The sequence below is a fragment of the Dermochelys coriacea genome, chromosome 6 (genome assembly GCF_009764565.3).
Source record: "Dermochelys coriacea isolate rDerCor1 chromosome 6, rDerCor1.pri.v4, whole genome shotgun sequence".
NCBI classification, from domain to species: domain Eukaryota; kingdom Metazoa; phylum Chordata; order Testudines; family Dermochelyidae; genus Dermochelys; species Dermochelys coriacea.
Window position 1 is genome coordinate 87955065 of NC_050073.1, and position 19413 is coordinate 87974477.

At 43.7% G+C, this 19413-nt stretch overlaps 1 protein-coding gene across 1 annotated transcript in view; it reads right to left on the bottom strand.

The window, feature by feature from the left end:
• Nucleotides 1–7421: 7421 nt before the first annotated feature.
• Nucleotides 7422–19413, bottom strand: part of SPTLC2 (serine palmitoyltransferase long chain base subunit 2) — a 127167-nt gene continuing 115175 nt past the window's right edge. The window contains exons 10-12 of the mRNA XM_038406514.2: nt 17873–18008; nt 16270–16399; nt 7422–8113 (exon numbers count right to left, since the gene is read on the bottom strand). Of these exons, the coding sequence (XP_038262442.2) occupies nt 7994–8113; nt 16270–16399; nt 17873–18008 (386 nt within the window). The 3' untranslated portion in view covers nt 7422–7993. The remainder of the gene's footprint in view (nt 8114–16269; nt 16400–17872; nt 18009–19413) is intronic.

Sequence of the window (19413 nt, forward strand, 5' to 3'; positions counted from 1 at the left end):
GTGGGCTTGCCCTGCTGCCCCACAACTTCTGGTGGGGACAGCGGCCGTCATGGGGGGGCTTCCCCTGTCCTGAAGCTTCTGCTGGGGACAGGGATAGGGGCATGGGAGGCTTCCCCGTCCTGCCTACCTGACGCTGCTGTTGGGGAGCAGGTTCAGGGCACTGGGGCTTCCCCTGCCCCGCCTGGCGCTGCTGCCAGGACTCTGAGGTTCTGCTGCCCAGTGGCAGATTTTTTCCAGGGCCCCTGAGCGCGAGCCCTTTTGTCTCAGTCGCTAATCCACCACTGCACTGGCCTTTATAAAGGGTGACAAACATCTGAGGAACCAGAGTCCTATCCAGCCACTCAGAGGAAAATGCAAGAATTGGGGGAAAAATAAACACTGAGAAGCGTTCATCATCATAGCATATCCGAAAGGGACGTAGCCTCCTTGCAGATCAAGCACAGAAATGTTTGGGTTTCCTTTGGACAACAGAAATCCATTTTCCAAATGAGAAAATGCTAACAGTAAGCCTCATTCCTTAGTCATTTGCAAGCTCAGATCAGTATTCAGTCACCTAAGGCCAGTTTGAGCACCTGTGCTGAAATACCAGACCCAGGCTCTTCTCAATTTCAAAGACTTGACATCTCTGATTTACAGATGGCTGAATTTAGATCTGAAATGAGCCATGTATTTCCAGGCAGAGACACGAGTTGAGTCCCAAAACTGGAACAGACTAAGACCCCCTCCTGGAAGCTTCACTGGCATTAGCACAGTGCTGCAAATGTATTGTGATTAGGGACGAGACCAGAGCTGAGGGGCAACTCCACAACTCCTTCTAAAGCAGCCCATTACATCCTCCATAACACAGGCCCATAGAATTTTACCCAGCAATTCCGACAGCGAGCCCAACAGCTTGTGCTTCTTGACCCACTTACAGGGCAGAAATCTTGTCAACATTTGTAAAAAGCAAACACACCCCCCAGGCCTTTTCCGAATTCTTTATTATGTAGAACAGATATCTGAACAATTTTTTTTCCCAAGCAGTTGTTTTTCTCCAGTGTTTTTAACATGCATTGTTACCCTTTTTATAGTCAATGGATCATCTGCTTCTCTTCTCCCTCCCTGCCCACACAGTACCCAGCTTCATGTTAATTCTCAACAGTGTTAAAAAAAGTAGCTATCTGGAACAAAATATTCTGGGGAAGCTCATTAAAAAGGTCATTTAAAATGTTTCATATCTACAAAAAATCCAATATACATGGTACATTATAGCAATGCAGAGACAAAGGAACACTGTGCAATGCAAGAGTTCAAAAGCTTTGACTGGGTGGCGATTCAACCCTGGGGCTATGGAAATATGGGCCACCATTAGCTTTGGGGCAGCTAGCCTAAAGTCCCTGGCTCCATGCTAATTATTTTGCTCTCTTGCAGACCTTTATTAGCCCCCTTCTGGAGTGACATTGAAAAACTGGAAATGCCTTTGGCTTAATACACCCTGTTAGGGGACTGCAGAAACACTGGCTGAACAGGGTGAGATTTGGCAAACAGTGGACACATACAGCGTCTGTATGGTTTACAGCACACTTCATTTGGTCGGCGATATCTCTATCTGCATCAACCCCTGGCCCAATCCTGCTGCTCCATTAACACATATGCCGGTCTACAGGTGAAGAAATAATTAAGTTGCTAGCTGCCACAACTTCCTGCATGCTAAAACCTCTCTCTCCCAGCCTCCCCCTAATCCTTCCTCTCTTCCAGCAGCCCCAGGAGCAGATCACCAAACCTTGCCAAGCAGTAGCATGGATGCAGAGTGTAATGACTGCACTTGACCCTTGTGTACAGATGCCTTTTCTGCTTATTAAACAAATCTTGCGGATAGGCAGGGCTGAACACAAAGCAAACCCAACCCTCCAACCCCCAAGAAACAACATTCTATATGGGTTAATTACGAGCACAGAATATCTGCAGGTTAAGATCCATTGTATTCTTTCGAGTCAGTTTATTAATTCTTCATATAAAAAGAATCAGTTTAAGGCCTTTTAATAATACGTACTGTACAGTCCAGTCATACCTCCTCCCACACCCAACCCTTTTTTGGGACACAGACGGAACAGTAGAGCTCCAAGCTCAGTACAAATCACGTTAACATGAGAGAAACCCCAAAGTACTTCCCCCAGGCAGACATTTCCCACGAGTGCAAGCCCAACACATAAAACCTTTGGACAGGAATACAGCTTGCAAGACTGGGAACCTTTGCAGGAGTACAAGTCATCACAATTACACTTAGTTTAAAAAATGGTTTCAAGTTAAATGGACCACATCTGACTGCTTCTCTCACCTGATGGTGGTCCACTTCAGTTCCACCTCTAATCCTGGGACAGCCAACGTTACACCTGACAGTCACATTAGCGATTTACCGGTACCCTGAGGCTGAACTTGCGTTAAAATGTAACAGTCTGCAGCTGCCTCACTCTTCAATACACAGGTGCAACTGATGGAGTCTGTAGGTTCCAACATGCAACGTTCTCAAAAGCTGAGCATAACTATAGTGGTTAAGATGGAGCACTGCATTCTGGGACACGTCTCCACAGGCCGTACTGTCTGCATAGAGAGAAAGGTGGCCATGGTAGCAGTTTAGAACTTTGTAGGACACCCTCTTATGTGTGACCAGACTCTCCATGTCTCTTTTCCCACCCTCTCCTTTGCTTCACTTGAACGGTCTGTTAACTAACCTCACTGACAGTACGAGTCCTAGACTGGAAATACCTGGAGGCCAAAAAAACCTCTCCTGTTGCCCCATTTATGCAACAAGCCAAACACTTTTCCAAAGGGGGAAGGTAGTTAAAGGTGGCCAGCAGATGGGAGGGAGCATTTCCATGTATATGGAGCTTCAGGAGGTCTGGAGCAGGCAAGGTTCAGACCCTTCAACCCACTGGGAGCTACACTCCTACTTTCAGGATCACTGCTCTAAAGCATGTGGAAAAGCCTTCTATACAGCAGAGAGGAGAAAGTGATGGTAATACTAAAACCTTTTCTGTGTTCATTGTCCACTGTTGGATCAGGAAGCCAGATTTCCCTCGCATGAATGGCACTGGGCTGCATTAGTTTCACTGGAACACTTCCAGTGCCTGCTTTCAGCAGGAAGGTGCAATTATGACAGAGGGTGAGGAGTATTTCTGTTTTCTAGGTGTGTAAGAGGAAAATGCTGCAATTCCCTTGCTGAAAGATTCTACCTATCCCTGATAACTGACTGCAACAGGCAATAAGGGAGGGTGCAGAAAGTGCTTTTACCCCCACAAGGAATTGGACCAGCTCATGCCTGGGAGCTCTGGATTAGAACAAAGTGTTCTTTACCAGTAACCACAGGGGCCCAGAGTGGGAAAAAAACCTCTCAAGTTGCTCCTCAGAAGTAAAGAGACTTGTGGACATCAGAGATAGAGAAATGAAACCATTAAAAAAAATAGCATGCACGCCAAGATATTGTACAAATGCTTGTCCCCTATGGTACAAACCAAATCCTGGATATTTTGATACCAAAAACATAAGCCACCCCCTCTCTCCCACAGGAACTAAAAGAAATAGAATGGTGACTACAGATCATGAGAACTTCAGGTGCCTCCTTAACTCTAGAAAAAGATCTCCCAGTGGGGGAAGGCCAGTCCCCATCAGGATGCAAGGACCACATCCTTCACTAGTGCACAGTGGCCTCCCTTTACTAAAGCTGAGTGCAAGACTGGAAATCCCTTTCGGTTTAATAAAACAGACATCAGCACTAACCCTCTATGTTTTAAAGTCCTCTCCAGCTCAGGAAAAAGAAAAGGAGTACTTGTGGCACCTTAGAGACTAACAAATTTATTAGAGCATAAGCTTTCGTGAGCTACAGCTCACTTCATCAGATGCAGCTTTCTTCTCTCTTCCTTAACTCCGTTCTCCAGCGATGCTGTCGCACGACAAGGGTCAAAATTCAGTGCAGGAACAGTACAAAGAGAAACCCTCTGCACAAGGCCAGCCTTAATTCTGTCTAGGAGCTATGCATTTCTTTATATAAAAGCGGGGAAAAAACAGAATAATTTTCAATTAAAGCTGCTCATAAAAGTTGGCAGGGCCTGAGGGCTGCATCCTAAGCAGCCTCTCTCCTTCTCATTTCACTCTAAGAGTGTCTTTCATTTACTACTTTGGCAAGGACAAAAAGGGCATGAATTTTACTTCTGGTAAAAGCTTTGCAACAATCCCCCCACCTCCGGGTACACTGCCATCCAATTTCCACACGAAGGCAAGCATAATCTGATGCAGCAGGGACCTGCTCTTTCATTTCTGGGGATGAAATTTTCAATGGATCTTGAAAGATTTCCCTAGCTTTTAAGACACGACTAACTGAACACAATGTGTCAAATCTCAAGCTCTTAACATGTTTTTAGAAACAATTTATCTAGTTATCAGAGTAACATGATAGTAACATGGGCCTCCTGAAGTAGAAAAAAAAATCCCACTTCCCATACAGGATGCAGCACAGACCTCAGGGCGATCCAAGACTGAAATTTAATCAAGTGGTTTCACAATGTTAGCTGGGCAGAGTGTGATTGAGCCAAGTCTTAGGAATGGATATAGTATTTAATATGATGGTGTTCCATGATGTAATGGCATTATCGCCACAGGTCATCCCAAACAACTGTCATAGAACCCAATTGCATATTAACTATTTTGAGACTTTTTTTTTTTTAAACAGCAAACCTATGTTAGAAATACTTTAAAGGACTTTAATAAAGTAATGTATCAGTATTTTTCATTACTCTCTGTCTACAAAGCCAGACTGCCTTAGCATCAAGAGACCAAATGCACAGGAAAAGGGAAAGAAATTAGGACTTACATTTTTAGAATCTAAAATAAGTTTTCTGGGAGTTAGCACATCACAATTGTAAAGGTTCAATAGCTTTATCACATGGGGTCAGATACAAGTGCACTATACAGCCCTGAGAAGCCTCAAAAATCCCAGGTCCCCACTGACCTACAGCCTTTATTTCTGGCTCTGGTAGCTTGTATGAAATAAGTCCTTAAAGGTATCACTTGACCAGGCCTGGAGTGTCTTCAGGCCTGGAGCTTTGATCAGGAATTCTTGGGATGATCTTATCCAGGTTCCTGACACATTTAGCAGAGGGAAAAAAAAACAAACAAACAAAAAAAACCCCAGCAGCTATTTTTATGATAGGACCTTTTAAAAAGCAGCAGCTATCTGAGCTACTCATTGGTTTGGAATGTTACAAGCATTCCTGGCTGAGAAGACTTAATGGGCAGAGTGCAGGTGAAGAGGGTCAAAGGGGCAAAATAAACTCAGATTCCAGGACTTTGCAGTTTATTCCATGACTGAAGAAATAAAGGAAACTATTCTATGGGCATCATGACCACATGTGAGGTGTGGACATATTGTATGGTGTGACAAAGCTCTGTCCTTGCCTCCGTGGGTCCCGCGTTTCCTTGCGGATTTCGCTAGCCTCAGAGGCTCACTGTGACCCTCCACGTAACCCTTCTTTCTCTAGAGACAAGGGTCACAGTCTACTGAGCCATTTTCATCATAAGCCAGCGAGGGAGGTGAGGAGAAGTTATCCTTCCTTGCACAGTCTCTGTTGTCTCCCAGTCTCAGTGATTAATCAGGGGGCAAAGGTGTGTGTGTGTGGGGGGTGGGGGAGGAACCCCGGCCCACCCTCTACTCCGGGCTCCAGCCCAGCAACCCTAATAGCATCAGCTATGGTAGCTGACCTTTTAGAAACATGACATGTACAATTCCCTGGGCTACTTCCCCCACAGCAGCCCTCACTTCCTCAAGCTCCACGTCACCCTTGCCTCAGGGCCTCCTTCCTTGTGCCTGATATGGTGTGTACTACTCAGCCTCTCCAACCGCGCAACTTCTTCCCACAGCTCCTGACATGCACAGCCACCTGACTAACTGGGAGGCTTTTAACTAGTTTCAGCCAGCCCTGATTGGCTTCAGGTGTTCCAATCAACCTAGCCTTCTCCCTGCCTTCTGGAAAGTTCTTAATTGGCCCCAGGTGTCTTAATTGACCTGGAGCAGCTGCCATTTCACTTATTCTCCTGGTACCAGGGATTTGTTTAGCCTGGAGCTAATATATCTATCTTCCACTACTTTTCTATAGCCATCTGGCCTTGCCCTGTCACAATGGATAGATGATCAATTCCAGCAAACAAAACATCTCCATTAGATTTGATATACTGGAGAACTTATCTGTGACTATTTCAATTCATAATTTCAACTTACATTTTTAAAACTTCTGATTTTGTACTACTGCACTTCAAATCAACAAAAATGACTGTTTTTAGACTTGAGACAATTTGCTTCTGAGGGTTAGTTATACAGCATGGGACAAGATGCATAAGTCTATGTCTACTCTATGCCTACAGGAGAAAGCTCTCCCATGAATATAATTAATACCCACAAGCCGTGTGTTCTTTCCACACCCCTGACAGACAAAAGTGCTAGTGTAGACCTAGCCTAGGTTAATAAATGGGGTTTCTATAAAACAGAAGGTGATACTGCTTTAATCCACCACGTAGTATCTGCAGATCTGCTTGGCTTTAGTGATCAAAGAGTGCCACTTCTGTCAGTGGCACAGAATGAAAGTTACAGAACTACAATCACACTTAAAGAGTTACCTTTTGCTTTCCTGCACCAGACAGATGGACTTGATCCACACTGTGCTTCCATTTGAAAATTGAGAATCTCATTCTAAAGGTCACTGCCACTTCAAAGAGCATCATGACCAGACCAACTTTAAGAGTGACCCACACAACAAATTGTAGATCTTGGCTTTGCAGTCTGATTCAGTGCTTTGTTTAAGACAATCTTTGCAAAAGCAATTTCACAAAATATACTGAGAGTCTCAGACAAACAAATCTGAACACACTACATTAGAGTTAGCTGTATGCTGTGCACTGAGATTTCTTTTGCAGAACTGCCCCAAATAAATGTAGCTGCTCATTATACCCTTCTTACCACGCAATTCCGGTTCTGATAGCAAATGGGAGCTTTCTCCAGTAGAAGAGAAAGGTTTGGGGCTTTTAGTTACAATTCTGAGTATATTTTTTTTAGAACCTGTCAATCATCTGATCATCTTTTAACAGACCTGGACAGCTCTTAAGCTTGAGCAAAGCAAAGTATTTGCTTGTACATGAGGAAGTGAGCCACAATACATTCATTTTCGGAAATGGAGGCCTGACTATGCCATGAGTTAGAGCTATGAGGAAAGTAACAGTGGCAAGATATTTCCTACTCAGAAAAGCTCTCCACTCCCCAATAATGAGACAATAGTTGGCATCAAACCAGGAAACAATCTGGTAGCCAGATTGGGGGAAAAAGGGTGAAGTGCAGGGAGGTCTCTTGCTTGTGGCTGGTGGAACTAGCCAACATTTTGGAACAATGTTTCTGTCAGTGACATGTCAGCAACATGTTTATTATTTAAAAAAGACAACTCAAGTTTTAAACATAAGTAAATGCAAAAGGAAAAAGCTTTGGTTGATTATCCGTCTTGTTAAATAGATTAAACAAGTTATCAACAGTTTCTCTAGGAGATCTCCATTGAACAAACTGGCCAGCCCATCACTCCCTGGCAAAGTTAGACGCCTAGTAGTGAAATTGGAAGTGCTGCCTCAACAGTGTCGTGCTGCAGACATGACATTTCAGCTGGCACTCCTGAGACTAATAGTGTACGTGGGGCATCTGTGCCAACTAGGGTCACTGTGATTTCACGGTGACAAATAAATAATTAAAAAAGCAAGAAAAAAAATAGAGCCAAGCATCTCTCTAGGGCCTTACCCTAAAGAGACAAGAATCAAAGCTGTTTTACTATTTACAAAATGCCATTTAGAGATGATGTGGCTACTTAAGTATTGTGAAAAAATGTCCTTTTTATGCTAAGCAGTCAGAAGTGTGTGGTTCAAGGACTGCGTGGCCTCTGTGCCACAGAGTCTCTCGTGGAAGTGCCCCAAGGCATGTGGAGGGAGTTCAGTCTTCTGTTTCTTCATACGTAGTCTCATCAAATGGCCGGTCCAAGAGAGGCACCAACCGGTGACGAGAATACTTCAGTTGCAAGAGGTCCCCAATTTCATCTAATTCCTTTAAAACCTGGGAGAGGGGAGAGACCACGACATATCAGCAGAGAGAATCAGGACATGAAATCCCTAATAGTACAGCTACCTCTGCATCTCTGATATACACTAAGTGCATAGACTACTTTGAAAGCAACCCTATAACTGAGCAAGGTTTTGCCATGCTGCCCCTTATCACAAATTAAAGACAACACAAAGCTTCTCCCTAATCATTTTATTGTGGTTTTAGTGTTAAGTTGACAATTGACTGTCCCTAGAGAATGAAATATTGTGTTTATGCACAGAACAGGTGTGAAAGACAGCAGCACGGCAAGCAGCTTCCCCAATACTTCTGTGGCCCACACAGTGTGCCTTAATGCAAATCCTGAAAGGGATATCCCAAAAGGCAATTCTCAGCCTCCACATCCTCATACTGTACCTCATTACAAGGTATATCCACTCCATTTAGACCCATTTACACCATAGTCACAAATACACAATTGTACTCAGTTTAGCACTGTAAACTGACATCAGATATACAAACTAAGTGGCAGAAAACTTTACACAAACACCTTACATATTTATTTAGTACTAGCATTGCACTTTCAAAAGTGTAAAGTTTCTTACAGGCGCTAAGCTTATCGTCATCAGCCTGTATTGCAAGTAAAGTTGTGTTGGTCTGCCACATATTTGGATCTTAGGATGAGCAGCTCACTCATTTTACAGAAATTTCTAACACAGGAAGCCCACTGCAATGGTGTTTCTTTTGCAATGGACACTTTACTACAAACTGGACTAAGATCATTTCACACAGGCCATCAAACAGCTATGATTTTTGGTGGTCACTGACCTGGAGTGAATTTTTTAGCATCACATGCAACCCTACCTTAGAGTCATCAAAATAGACCCTCCCTAAGAAGAGAATCTATTATACTGAAGACTTTCCCTCATGATACTAGTCACTAGTGTCATGTGCACTATAGAATACCATCAGGCCCTGTCTATATTTTAAGTTGCACCAGTTTACATAAATGAGTCAAATTAGCAAGAGACAGCTTTTTCCCTGGTGACATGGACAGAATCAGGATAAGTGATGAAGACATGTTGCTGGCCAATCAAGCCAATGGTTCCAAAGACTTTGAATTAAGGGTAAAAATGTCAGTCGGGGGAGGGAGAATCAAAATCAGTCTCAGATTTTAGAATTGGACTAAGATTTTTTTTTTTTTGGTTCAAAGACTTAACATGGCATAACAATGTGCAACTCTGCAGCAAAGAAACTTTACCATACTAACTGAAACGGACAGCACCTGGGGTCTAAAGACTAAATCATCAAAGCACATCTATGTTAACTTGCTCAGGCATCCAAACATGAAAACCTTTGCATAGCAGACATAATGGCTCAGCAGAATAGATAACGGGTCTGCTGCTATGACAGATTGAAGCTCTCAAGTAAAAATAGATATTTACTTCAGGCTTTACATTCAATAAAATATTTTTATTATTTGTGCAGTGTGAGAGGAGTGCGTGGCTCCTTAGAAGAATCTGATTCTTTATTAGCCACATGCCCCAGATCATGCCTCTGCCACTGAAAGATGGCAAAGCAGACCTCACCTGAAATATTCCTGGAAAAGCCATGCTAGTCTAACAGCAAGAGTCAAGGCTGGGTGCTGGAATCTTGCATATAATTGGGCCATTTGGAATGCATAAATGGATGAACTTGAACGGTTCCCAAACAAACAGCTAGGAGCTCAGGTTGTGGCCTCATCATTGGAAGGGCAAGTTCCCCCACAGATTTGCAAAACTGTCTCATATCGCACTTATGCCCTCAAGGTAACACAAGGCCACCAGCTCGTGAGTAATGTGATTTCTGGCCCCAGGAAGAGCTCCTGCCTTCACATGATTTTGGGGAAGAAGTGTGCGCATGGATGCCCACTTAACTCTCACTCATGTTGCTACACTGTCTTTCAGAAGGAACATGCCAAATGAGGCACTTTGTCACCCACACTAACTGGGGCTCGGTGCTACCCACTGGTGGTCAGACCACAGGTAGAGGTTTATGCCTCTGCTACTGCTTTCATGCTTCGAGACCAGGTGCTCAAGGGCACAGGCTCCTGCTTTTTACAACAAGAGGTCTATGCCCAATCTCCAAACAACCCAAGCTGTAGTGCTGTTACATTTGGCTATGCGCTGTAACCCCTAGACTATAATCTACTTCCAGAGCAGGAACAGAACCCAGGAATCCTGATGCCCAATGTTCCATTACTGTCTCACATACAGTTGTGCAATCCTGTATGGGCTGGTCCACAGAGAGGTCTGTGTAGAGGATCTGCAGATTCAAGCTCTGTTAGTGCCCCATGAGGAGGTGAAAAATACACAACTGTAAATATTAAGTGTATGGACACTAGAATAGTTACTGGAATTGTTTTATATTAAAAAAATATTTAGAAGTGAATTTGCATGTTGTGCTAATGTTTTACTGATGCATTCTTATTTTGATTTGGTTATTTATATTATCATAATGCACATGAGCCCCAGTCATGGACCCCATTGTGCTAGGTGCTAAACAAACAGAACAAAAAGACAGTCCATGTCCCAAAGACCCTACAATCTAAAGTATAAAAAAACCTAGCAGATTGAGACGGGCAAGTTAACAATGAGACAAAAATGGGAGCTATCCCTTTAAGAGCACAGCGGCAGATTTTGCTTGTGTCCTGAATAGACAACACTGCTTGTGTAAGCTCCAAAGTGATCAAAACTTGATTTAATAAACATATCTTTCTAGGAAGCAAGACTCATCCTCCAAGATGTAATATTAGTGCTATGGGGGACTGGACACCTTAGGGCACTGGAAATGAACTACCTAGCTTTTCACCTGCAGGTCCCTATTGAATCCTGGCCAGCTCAGCAGGGATTGAAGTTGTTCCCATCTAATGGATGTTTGATGGCCCCTATATGAGAGGAGTTTGATGAGTCCCAATTCCATATCTCATATTACAAACTCACCATCATGCTTTGCATTCGACCGATCTCTTTGGGGGAGGGACTGCGTTTCTACACGTTTTTACATTGCCTTGCACAATGGGGCCCCGATCTCAGTTGGGTCCTCTACCAAGGACTTCTGCAGCAGGAGCCAAAGTCACCTTATTGTAGGTTTGCAAGAGAAAGCAATGCTATTTGCTCATTCCCTAGTACATATGAGACAATGAGTTCAAAAGTTAGATGAAACTTTAAAAGACAAGGTTTTTTGGTTTAAGTCATGATTTCTGAGCCAAGCTCATGATTTCTGAACTTCTGGGGTTAGTATTACTGTACATAATGGTGCTTGAAGCTTAAGCTTGTTTATACAGATATACTCAACTGTTCCATGAGAGATCCACTAATTCCATACGTAGGATTAATATTCTAATTGTGAGATGGTCTAGACCAAATCTCCTGCTCTTGAGAATGGTGTTAGCAGGAAGGGTTAATGTATTTCTACAAGATTTACCTTCCTGGATCAATATTTCAAGTTTTTGTTTCTTTAAACAACGGCCCCTCATGCTTGTTATATCTGGCAGCAAGAGACTATTCGCTCCAAAATTTGGGGGAATGACAAGCTTGGAAGAAGCCGGACTTCAGTATAATAGTGGGCATGTTTTACCAGAGCTTTAACAAAAGGCCCCATATGGAAACAATTTAAGGTTGAATTTCTGTTGAAAGAACTGTTAACTGTTATTCTTGAACTCAGATTTAGGATTTTATTAATTTTAAAACAAAAAGAATCATGTCACTAGCAAAGACTACAAAGGAAATAGCACTAGTGAACTCTGACTTCAGGAAAGTGCAATATATTTTTCATCACTGAAAAGAAAGCGTCAGCCCACGGGGATGCAGGTTAGGAGGGACTTTGCTCTAATCCAGAGCCAAATATTTTCAGGCAAGGAAATTTTATTTACATAAAACAATTACAAGTCGTAACAGGGAACTGCTGCCCATTGCGTGGGTTTATTTAATAAGAAAAGGGAAGCATTACAAATATCATCATTTATAAGTAAAGCCTCCCTCCTCCAAACTTCCAACATTAGGTTAAATTTGTTTAGTAAAGTGTCTGGATAATAGAACTGGTAGCTCCAGGCATACAAGTGTAGACTTTCCCCAATTTCCCTCTCCAGCCTCAGCTCTGACAAGCCCCCTGCTAGCCCTCCCCAATTCTATCACAGATTCAATATTTCTTTGGTATTTTTGCAATCAGTTAGAGAGGGATCAGATCAGGTGGCCAGTGCTTAACCTCTGATGGCTGTTTGCTATCAAACTCCCCCTCTACATCAGAAAAGACACAATAAGTCTAATGGTATATCTATACTACCTGCCGGATCGGCGGGCAGAGATCAATCCAGCGGGGGTTGATTTATAATCTAGACACAATAAATCGACCCCAAGCGCTCTCCTGTTGACTTCTGTACTCCAGCGCTGCGAGAGGCGCAGATAGAGTCGACGGTGGAGCGGCAGCAGTCAACTCACCGTTGTGAAGACGCTTCAGTGAGTAGGTCTAAGTACGTCGACTTCAGCTACGTTATTCACGTAGCTGAAGTTGCATAACTTAGATCAATCCCCCTCCCCCCAGTTTAGACCAGGCCTTAACAATTTCCTCTAAATTGAAGCATCTGGTTATTTTTGGAGAAGTTCTATATAAAGCGTCATTACTATTATTGGCTATATTAATAGTTAAAAATAAACATGAGAAAAAATAAGATTTGAAATATTCTTTGAGCAGTTGAAATTGCTACTAGTGAACAGGATGGTAGAAGAAAGGTACGCTTACAACAGAGGAGCATGGTTTTGTTTTGAATGGAAAGAGTACAGTACTATTTATTCATTTATAATAGCATCATAAGCATACTTGATAAAACAAATAGATGGACACCTCATCCCAAAGTGCTTACTCTAAGTTAAGACAACAGGAGGAGACAGACAGACAGTGTAGAATTGAGAGAGAGTAAGGGCTTGTCTACACTTGAAATGCTTCAGTACAGACACTACCTATGCTGACAGGAGGTGTTCTCCTGTCGACTTGCAATGGTTTTCAACTTGGTCTGCAGACTGTCTAAGATTTCTAAAAAGGGTCTGCACCACCACTGGAAAATTTGTAGGGGTCCACAAATGAAAAAAAGGTTGAAAACCACTGGCCTAGGTAATCCATCTCCCTGAGAGGTGGTAGATTGGTCAATGGAAGAATTCTTCTGTCAACAAGGGTTAAGTAGGCTTAACTATGATACTTCAGGATGTGGATTTTTCCACACCTTTAAGTGACATAGCTATGCCAATGTAAGTTCCCAGTGTAGACCAGCTGTAAGGGCTTGTCTGCACTTACCAGGGGATCGACTGCAGATCGCTCTCCTGTTGATGTTGAGTAGTGTGGACCCCACAGTAAGTAGATCTAAGCTACGTCAATTTGCGTTACGCTTAACTCAAATTGCATTGCTTAGATCGAATTTCCCCTATAGTGTAGACAAGGCCTAAGAGTCTGTGGTCACTTGGGTGACTTGTATGTATGTCATCCTGTTTACCTAGCTGATTAAATAATTGTAAGGGGATGAGTCTGATCAGTAAGGCATAGTGCAGTAAATCCTTTATTGAAGTAGTAACTGTGGTGAGGAAAGATGATAACTGCATCTAAGCTTGCTATAAAATTGCACATGCATTTATGTATTGTGTGTACACATACATGACTTATACTATTCTGTTTTATTGGTTTCCTACCAAAGACAAAAACCAAAACAAGTGGAATTCTCAGCTGCTGACCTAAAGGTGCTGTGGTAGTAGTGTGAGGAGGTTGGCTCTTGGTTTTTTACAACACATTGGAAACTGTCAGCTCACATGCCAACTCCTGTCTATCACACTATATAGAACTGTTACTACCTACTCATATTTGGACACTTCTGAGACAACGCAGTTGGCTGTATTCCACTCAATACAGTTACGAGGTATACGCTAGTGACCTAACCTAAGCTGACTAAACCGTATGTGTTTGAATATTCTCCTGTTTTCTGACTCTACAGGTCTCTAGCCATAGAGATGCGATCTCAAGTGCCTTCCCCACCAGTTCCCCTTCTCTCCCAAAGAAAATAGGAGATAGTGCTTAGGAGGAGTTTCCTGGGAAAAGAGTAACTCCAGCAGCACAGTGCCTCCTAGAGCCATGCTGAGGTACTGGGTTCAGTACAAAGGGAAAAGCATCACCTGGGAGTTATCACTTTATGAAGCTCCTAGAAAGCTTTAATGGAACCACACCATGAAGCAAGGAGTCTGCAGAACATGGGGAGCTTTGACATGGCCTCGGACCAGGTTACATACAGTATGCCTGTCCTTCAAAGACAACAAGCGTAAACAACTATCTGTTGAAATGAATTTAGTCACCAGAAGAGGTGCAACGGAGCAGTCCTCCATCACCTGCCAATGTGCAGATGGACCATGTTCTGAGGACATCCGAGGACAGCGTTCAATCCTTCACCTCTGAGGCTTTAGCAAGGGTGACAGTTCCAACTCCAGTTACTCCTCAGGGAATTCTGCAAATTTTATTGGTCAATAAATAAATGTGAAGGCTCCAGCATTGCAGTGTGGAGCACAGGCATGAAGGTGGGAGATCACCCTGCAGCCCCCCCGGGAAACAGACTCAGCAGTGAGGCTGCACCAGACCCTGACACTGCACAAGGGCTGGGCCTACCCCAGAAACACCCCGAGGCCCTGCCCCTCTGTGCCAGGTACTGCCTGGCAAGCTCCAAGTGTGGAGGGATCCAGATGTGGTGTGAAGGATTTCTGTGTCGGGCAATCTGGGTGCGGGTGGCTCAGAGAGAGAGAGAGAGAGAGAGAGAGAGAGTGAGTGTGTTTGTGTAAATCTGGATGCCTCACTTGGGGTGGGGGGTGTTCCAGGTGCAGGGGCAATGGGACTTTGCGGGGCGGGAGGTCAAGGTGAAGGTGGTTGGAGTTGGGGGGGTCAGTGTGGAGGATGGGGCATGGCAGGGGGGTCCGGGTGCTGGAGGCATGGCAGGGGGGTCCGGGTGCTGGAAAAGTGGGGCTTAGTGGGGTGTGGATTTGGGTACAGCTAGTTGGAGCTCAGTGAGGTGGGGGTCCAGGTGTGGGGAGCTCGTTGGGATGGTGCAGGGGTCAGCGGGGGGGTCCAGGTGTCAGAGGTGGGGCTCCACAAGGGGGAGGAGGCTCCTGGGTGCAGGGGGGCTCCAGATGCAAGGGTGAGGCTCAGCAGGGTGCGGGTTTGGGCAGAAGGGGCTTGGTGGGAGGATCTGGATGCATGGGGGTTGGGAGGATGGGGTAGCAGCTCCTAATACAGTGACCCCTTCCCCCACAGTTGAGGAACGTTGTGGGCAGGGAACAGGGGGGAGGAATAGCTTCCTGCAGCCAGGGGAGGTTTTTGTGGAGTGGGTCTGACCCAGCTTCAGCTGCTGCTTGCAGGAGAAGAGCAAGTCCTGTCCTCCCCCATCCTCATCCCATCTAGGACTAGTAGCTAAGCCTGGTGCAGGGTAGGAGCCACAGGCCGGGGTGTCCCCAGACCTGTCCCCCTGCAGTGATTTACCTCTTCACCAGCTGCTCCAGACACCTGAAATGGTGTGCCCACACTGCTGGGGAAGGGTGTGTGACTGCTCTTGTGGCTTCCGTTTCATTTCCCTGTCAGAAAATAATTTTTCTGCAGGGAAACAAAGAAGTCTCCTGGGGGAGATGAATTCTGTGTGTGCACAGTGGTGCAGAATTTCCTTCAGGAATATCTAGTGGTATGTAATGTCCTGACGTCAACAACATTGCACTGGCTCCTGGATCCCGATTAGCTCCTCTGCTTTTCCAGCTCTAACTTCCAAGTCTAAGGCTAGAAGGAACTAGCACTTGCCCTTGGGTTCTTAACATCCATAACACACAAATTACCGTCTTTTAAGAGCGGAAGGGGAGTTCTCTCAACGGAAGTGACGGACAGAGTGTTAGCTGGCTCATTTAAAAATTTACTGAGGAAAGCCCTAGAATATGTACCATAGGCAACCATGTATTATCCGGAGGGAAATCTTTTTCACCTCTAGTTTCTGTGATGCTATGAATACTTGTTTCGCTTGTGTGCTGAACACAGAACCAGCTTGCAAAACCAACAGCCAAATTCCATCTCTGTTTAGAGAAGGTACAGACATGGATGAGAGGAAGACAAGATCAGACACTTACAGTATCGAGCATCTCTTTGGTATGAGCTGCAGACACACAGAATCTGGCTCTGGATTCGATGATAGGGGTGGCAGGGAAACCCACAACCACGACACCTATGTTTCGCTTCAGCATCTCACGCCCAAATGCACTGCAAGAGAAAGCAATGAGGAATGTTGAGAGTGATACTGAAGAAGCAGAGACAGAGCAGCAGCATAAAGGTCTCAGTACACTAAACCACACAGGCCTTTGGCGAAGCGTGCCTGACAGGCTGCAGTTCTAACTTTCCACTGCCTTCTCTTAGAGGTAGAATGCCTGCTCACAAAGGCTTCTTTTGTTCAGTCCAGAGGTGGTCTTCCTAGAAAGGTTTCACTGTATTAAGTTCTAACAAAGCTGAAAGATTATATTTGGCAGGAGCTGGTCTTTTAGTGGGCTGCTTCTAAATGGATTTGTAACCTAAGCTTGAAAATCTTTCTGATGGAAAACAAGGACTTACACCCCAGAGTTTCACTATGGGAGGAATTCCCCCCTGCTGCCTATCCTCGAAGCAGAAGCCTCTGCAGTTTCAAAAAAGGATTGTTTTCACCAATGTAATGCAAGGTACACTGTGGCATCTGCTCAAAAGTGATCATAAGAACCTAGCAATTGCCATTCTTGACTAGATAGCAGACTAGATGGACAATTGACAGTATGCCAGACAGTGGCCAGAACTAGATTCTTCAGAGGAAGGTGCAAGAATCTCCAGAATGAACAGACAGGGAATACCTTCCCATAAGGAAAATTCATTCCTAATCCTTGTCAAATAATACCCTTATACCCCAGAGGCATGAGGGTTTATTAATGTAACTGAAAGTTTCCACAATCCATATAAAATATCTAACCCTTCTTTGTACTGTACTAAGCTCTTGGCCTTAACTCGCAATGAGTTTCATGGACTTATGCACTGTATAAAATGTACTTCCTTTTAAGTGGTTTTAAATTTGCTGCCCTTCAATTTCATGGAATTCCCCTTTGTTCTTGAATTAGGAGAATGGGGATGTTCCTATTTACTCATTCACCCTCTCTGTACCATTTGTTATTCTGTGTACATCTCTGATAGCCTCTTATTCATATCCTCTGTAATGTAAACATTCTCAGCACAAGGCACCAAAAAAAGAAAGTATGACCTAGACAGCTGTAAATCGAGGGACTATCCGTTTGAGACCAAAACCACTTCAGAACCTGGTACCTCCCCCATGTGGTTCTGTGGCCATCACATCACGCCCAGGAGTGGCTTCCATTTCTACCAGATCTCACCTCTTCTTTTAGCTGCATGTCCCCCTTAGTTCCATATCTGAATCCCAAGAGCAACTCAAAACCAATTCTCGCCTACAGTTTGGAGTTTACTCCTCTCCCTTTTGTTCATAGGCCAAAAAACACCTCTAAAAGTCATTCTCTCAAATGCTTCTTTCCAAGTATAAACCCAGACGCAGAGAGCTTCCTGAGCACTTGTAAAACATGGCGGTATTCTACATGTCTCTGGCAGTATTCTACATGCAGTAGGCACAGAGACCAGAAAAAAAGCCAGCTTCCTAACAAGTCTGAGTCAAGTGGATGGATGGGGATTTTTCTCCGCTGAACCTACCCAATTTTTGCTGGCATGTACAGCATCAAAGGCACAACCGGGGAATCTTCGTTTCCATAGATAATAAAGCCCAACTCCTTCAGCCGCCTCCTGAAATATCTGGTGTTCTCTGCCAACTGCTGCACACATTCCTTGCCTGGAAAAAAAATGAAGGAAAAAACCATGAGCAAAATGACCACCATAGATCACATGTACCACATAACTGTAGTTAGTCTTGTGCCATCTCTATTATGAACATATTTGGACCAGCTTTGTATATAAAAGTATTAACTAAACTGCAAAGTTATTTATAATTTGAACTGCAACCAGCAATTGTTTGCAGTATCTCCTTCCTCAGAGTTCCCTTTAACACGGCCAAGATTACTCTTTATTTTCTAGCCACACTGCTGCAGAATGGACAACAACAGATGACCCTTTCATGAGCTGCAAGAGTTTAAATGATTCCTTAATTCTTCCATAATAATTAGGTTTGTACTGAGATTGTCTGGAACATGGGTAATCACATGCTCCTATAAAAGATTCATGCCAGTAGACCACGGCTCACTGGCAAATCCACAATAACAAAGCAGAGTTAGTGAACTTGTGAAAGAGAATTCAGTAAAGAAACTGATCAACTGAGACAATATTGCTACCCTTTGCCAATATGCTGAAGTCAAAGTGGCACAAGATAAAAAGACAGCTATAAGGTAAACATGCAAACCAAGATTTAGCTTGTTTAAGGTTTTATTTTCTAAACACACCATTACAGCAGAACAAACTGAAAGTTCAACCTCTGACTTGAAATGCAGGATTGCAGATGGATTGAGATTTGAAAATCCAAAGCCATGCTTACAGAGAAATACTTTCAAGCGTCTGTCAGATGTATCCATAACATGAGCAAGTTCCGCTCTTGAAACCTGACACAAGGCTTTTGAAGATCGCTTTAGATATTTTTTTCTCCATTCTTGCTGCACATTATGAGCATGCTGTTACATTACTCCAACTCCTGTACTCTGCAGTTCCATCTGCACATATCCTGGTCTCTCAAACAGACCCGTATGTGTGCCTACACATTGAAATGATCAGACCTTTTACTCCAAAGCTCAATACCCCTCCCCCCTTCCCACATATCACAAGTCTCCCACACAAAAAAAAAAAATACTTAAAATTTCTCTGCTACACAAATCCTTTAAAAGGATCACTGTCTTCAGAATGCCATGGTCTAAATAATACCCCATATTTTATACTGATAGTATGCAGTCTTAAGTGACTTTATGATATCTTTCTGGTTCCTGAAATGTTCTCCACCAACAATCCCAAATGAGGGTTTCAATTTAAAATTAGAATTATATTCCTAGAGACCCCTTCCAAAAAAAGTCACAAAATCAGGGTAACTGCCCTCTCCCCAATAGTTAGAGCTACACCAAATTCTTGGTCCATTTTGGTCAATATCATGGTCATAGGATTTAAAAAATAATAAATTTCATGATTTCAGCTATTTAAATCTGAAATTTCAGTGTTGTAATTATGGGGTCCTGACACAAAAAGGAGTTGTGGGGGAG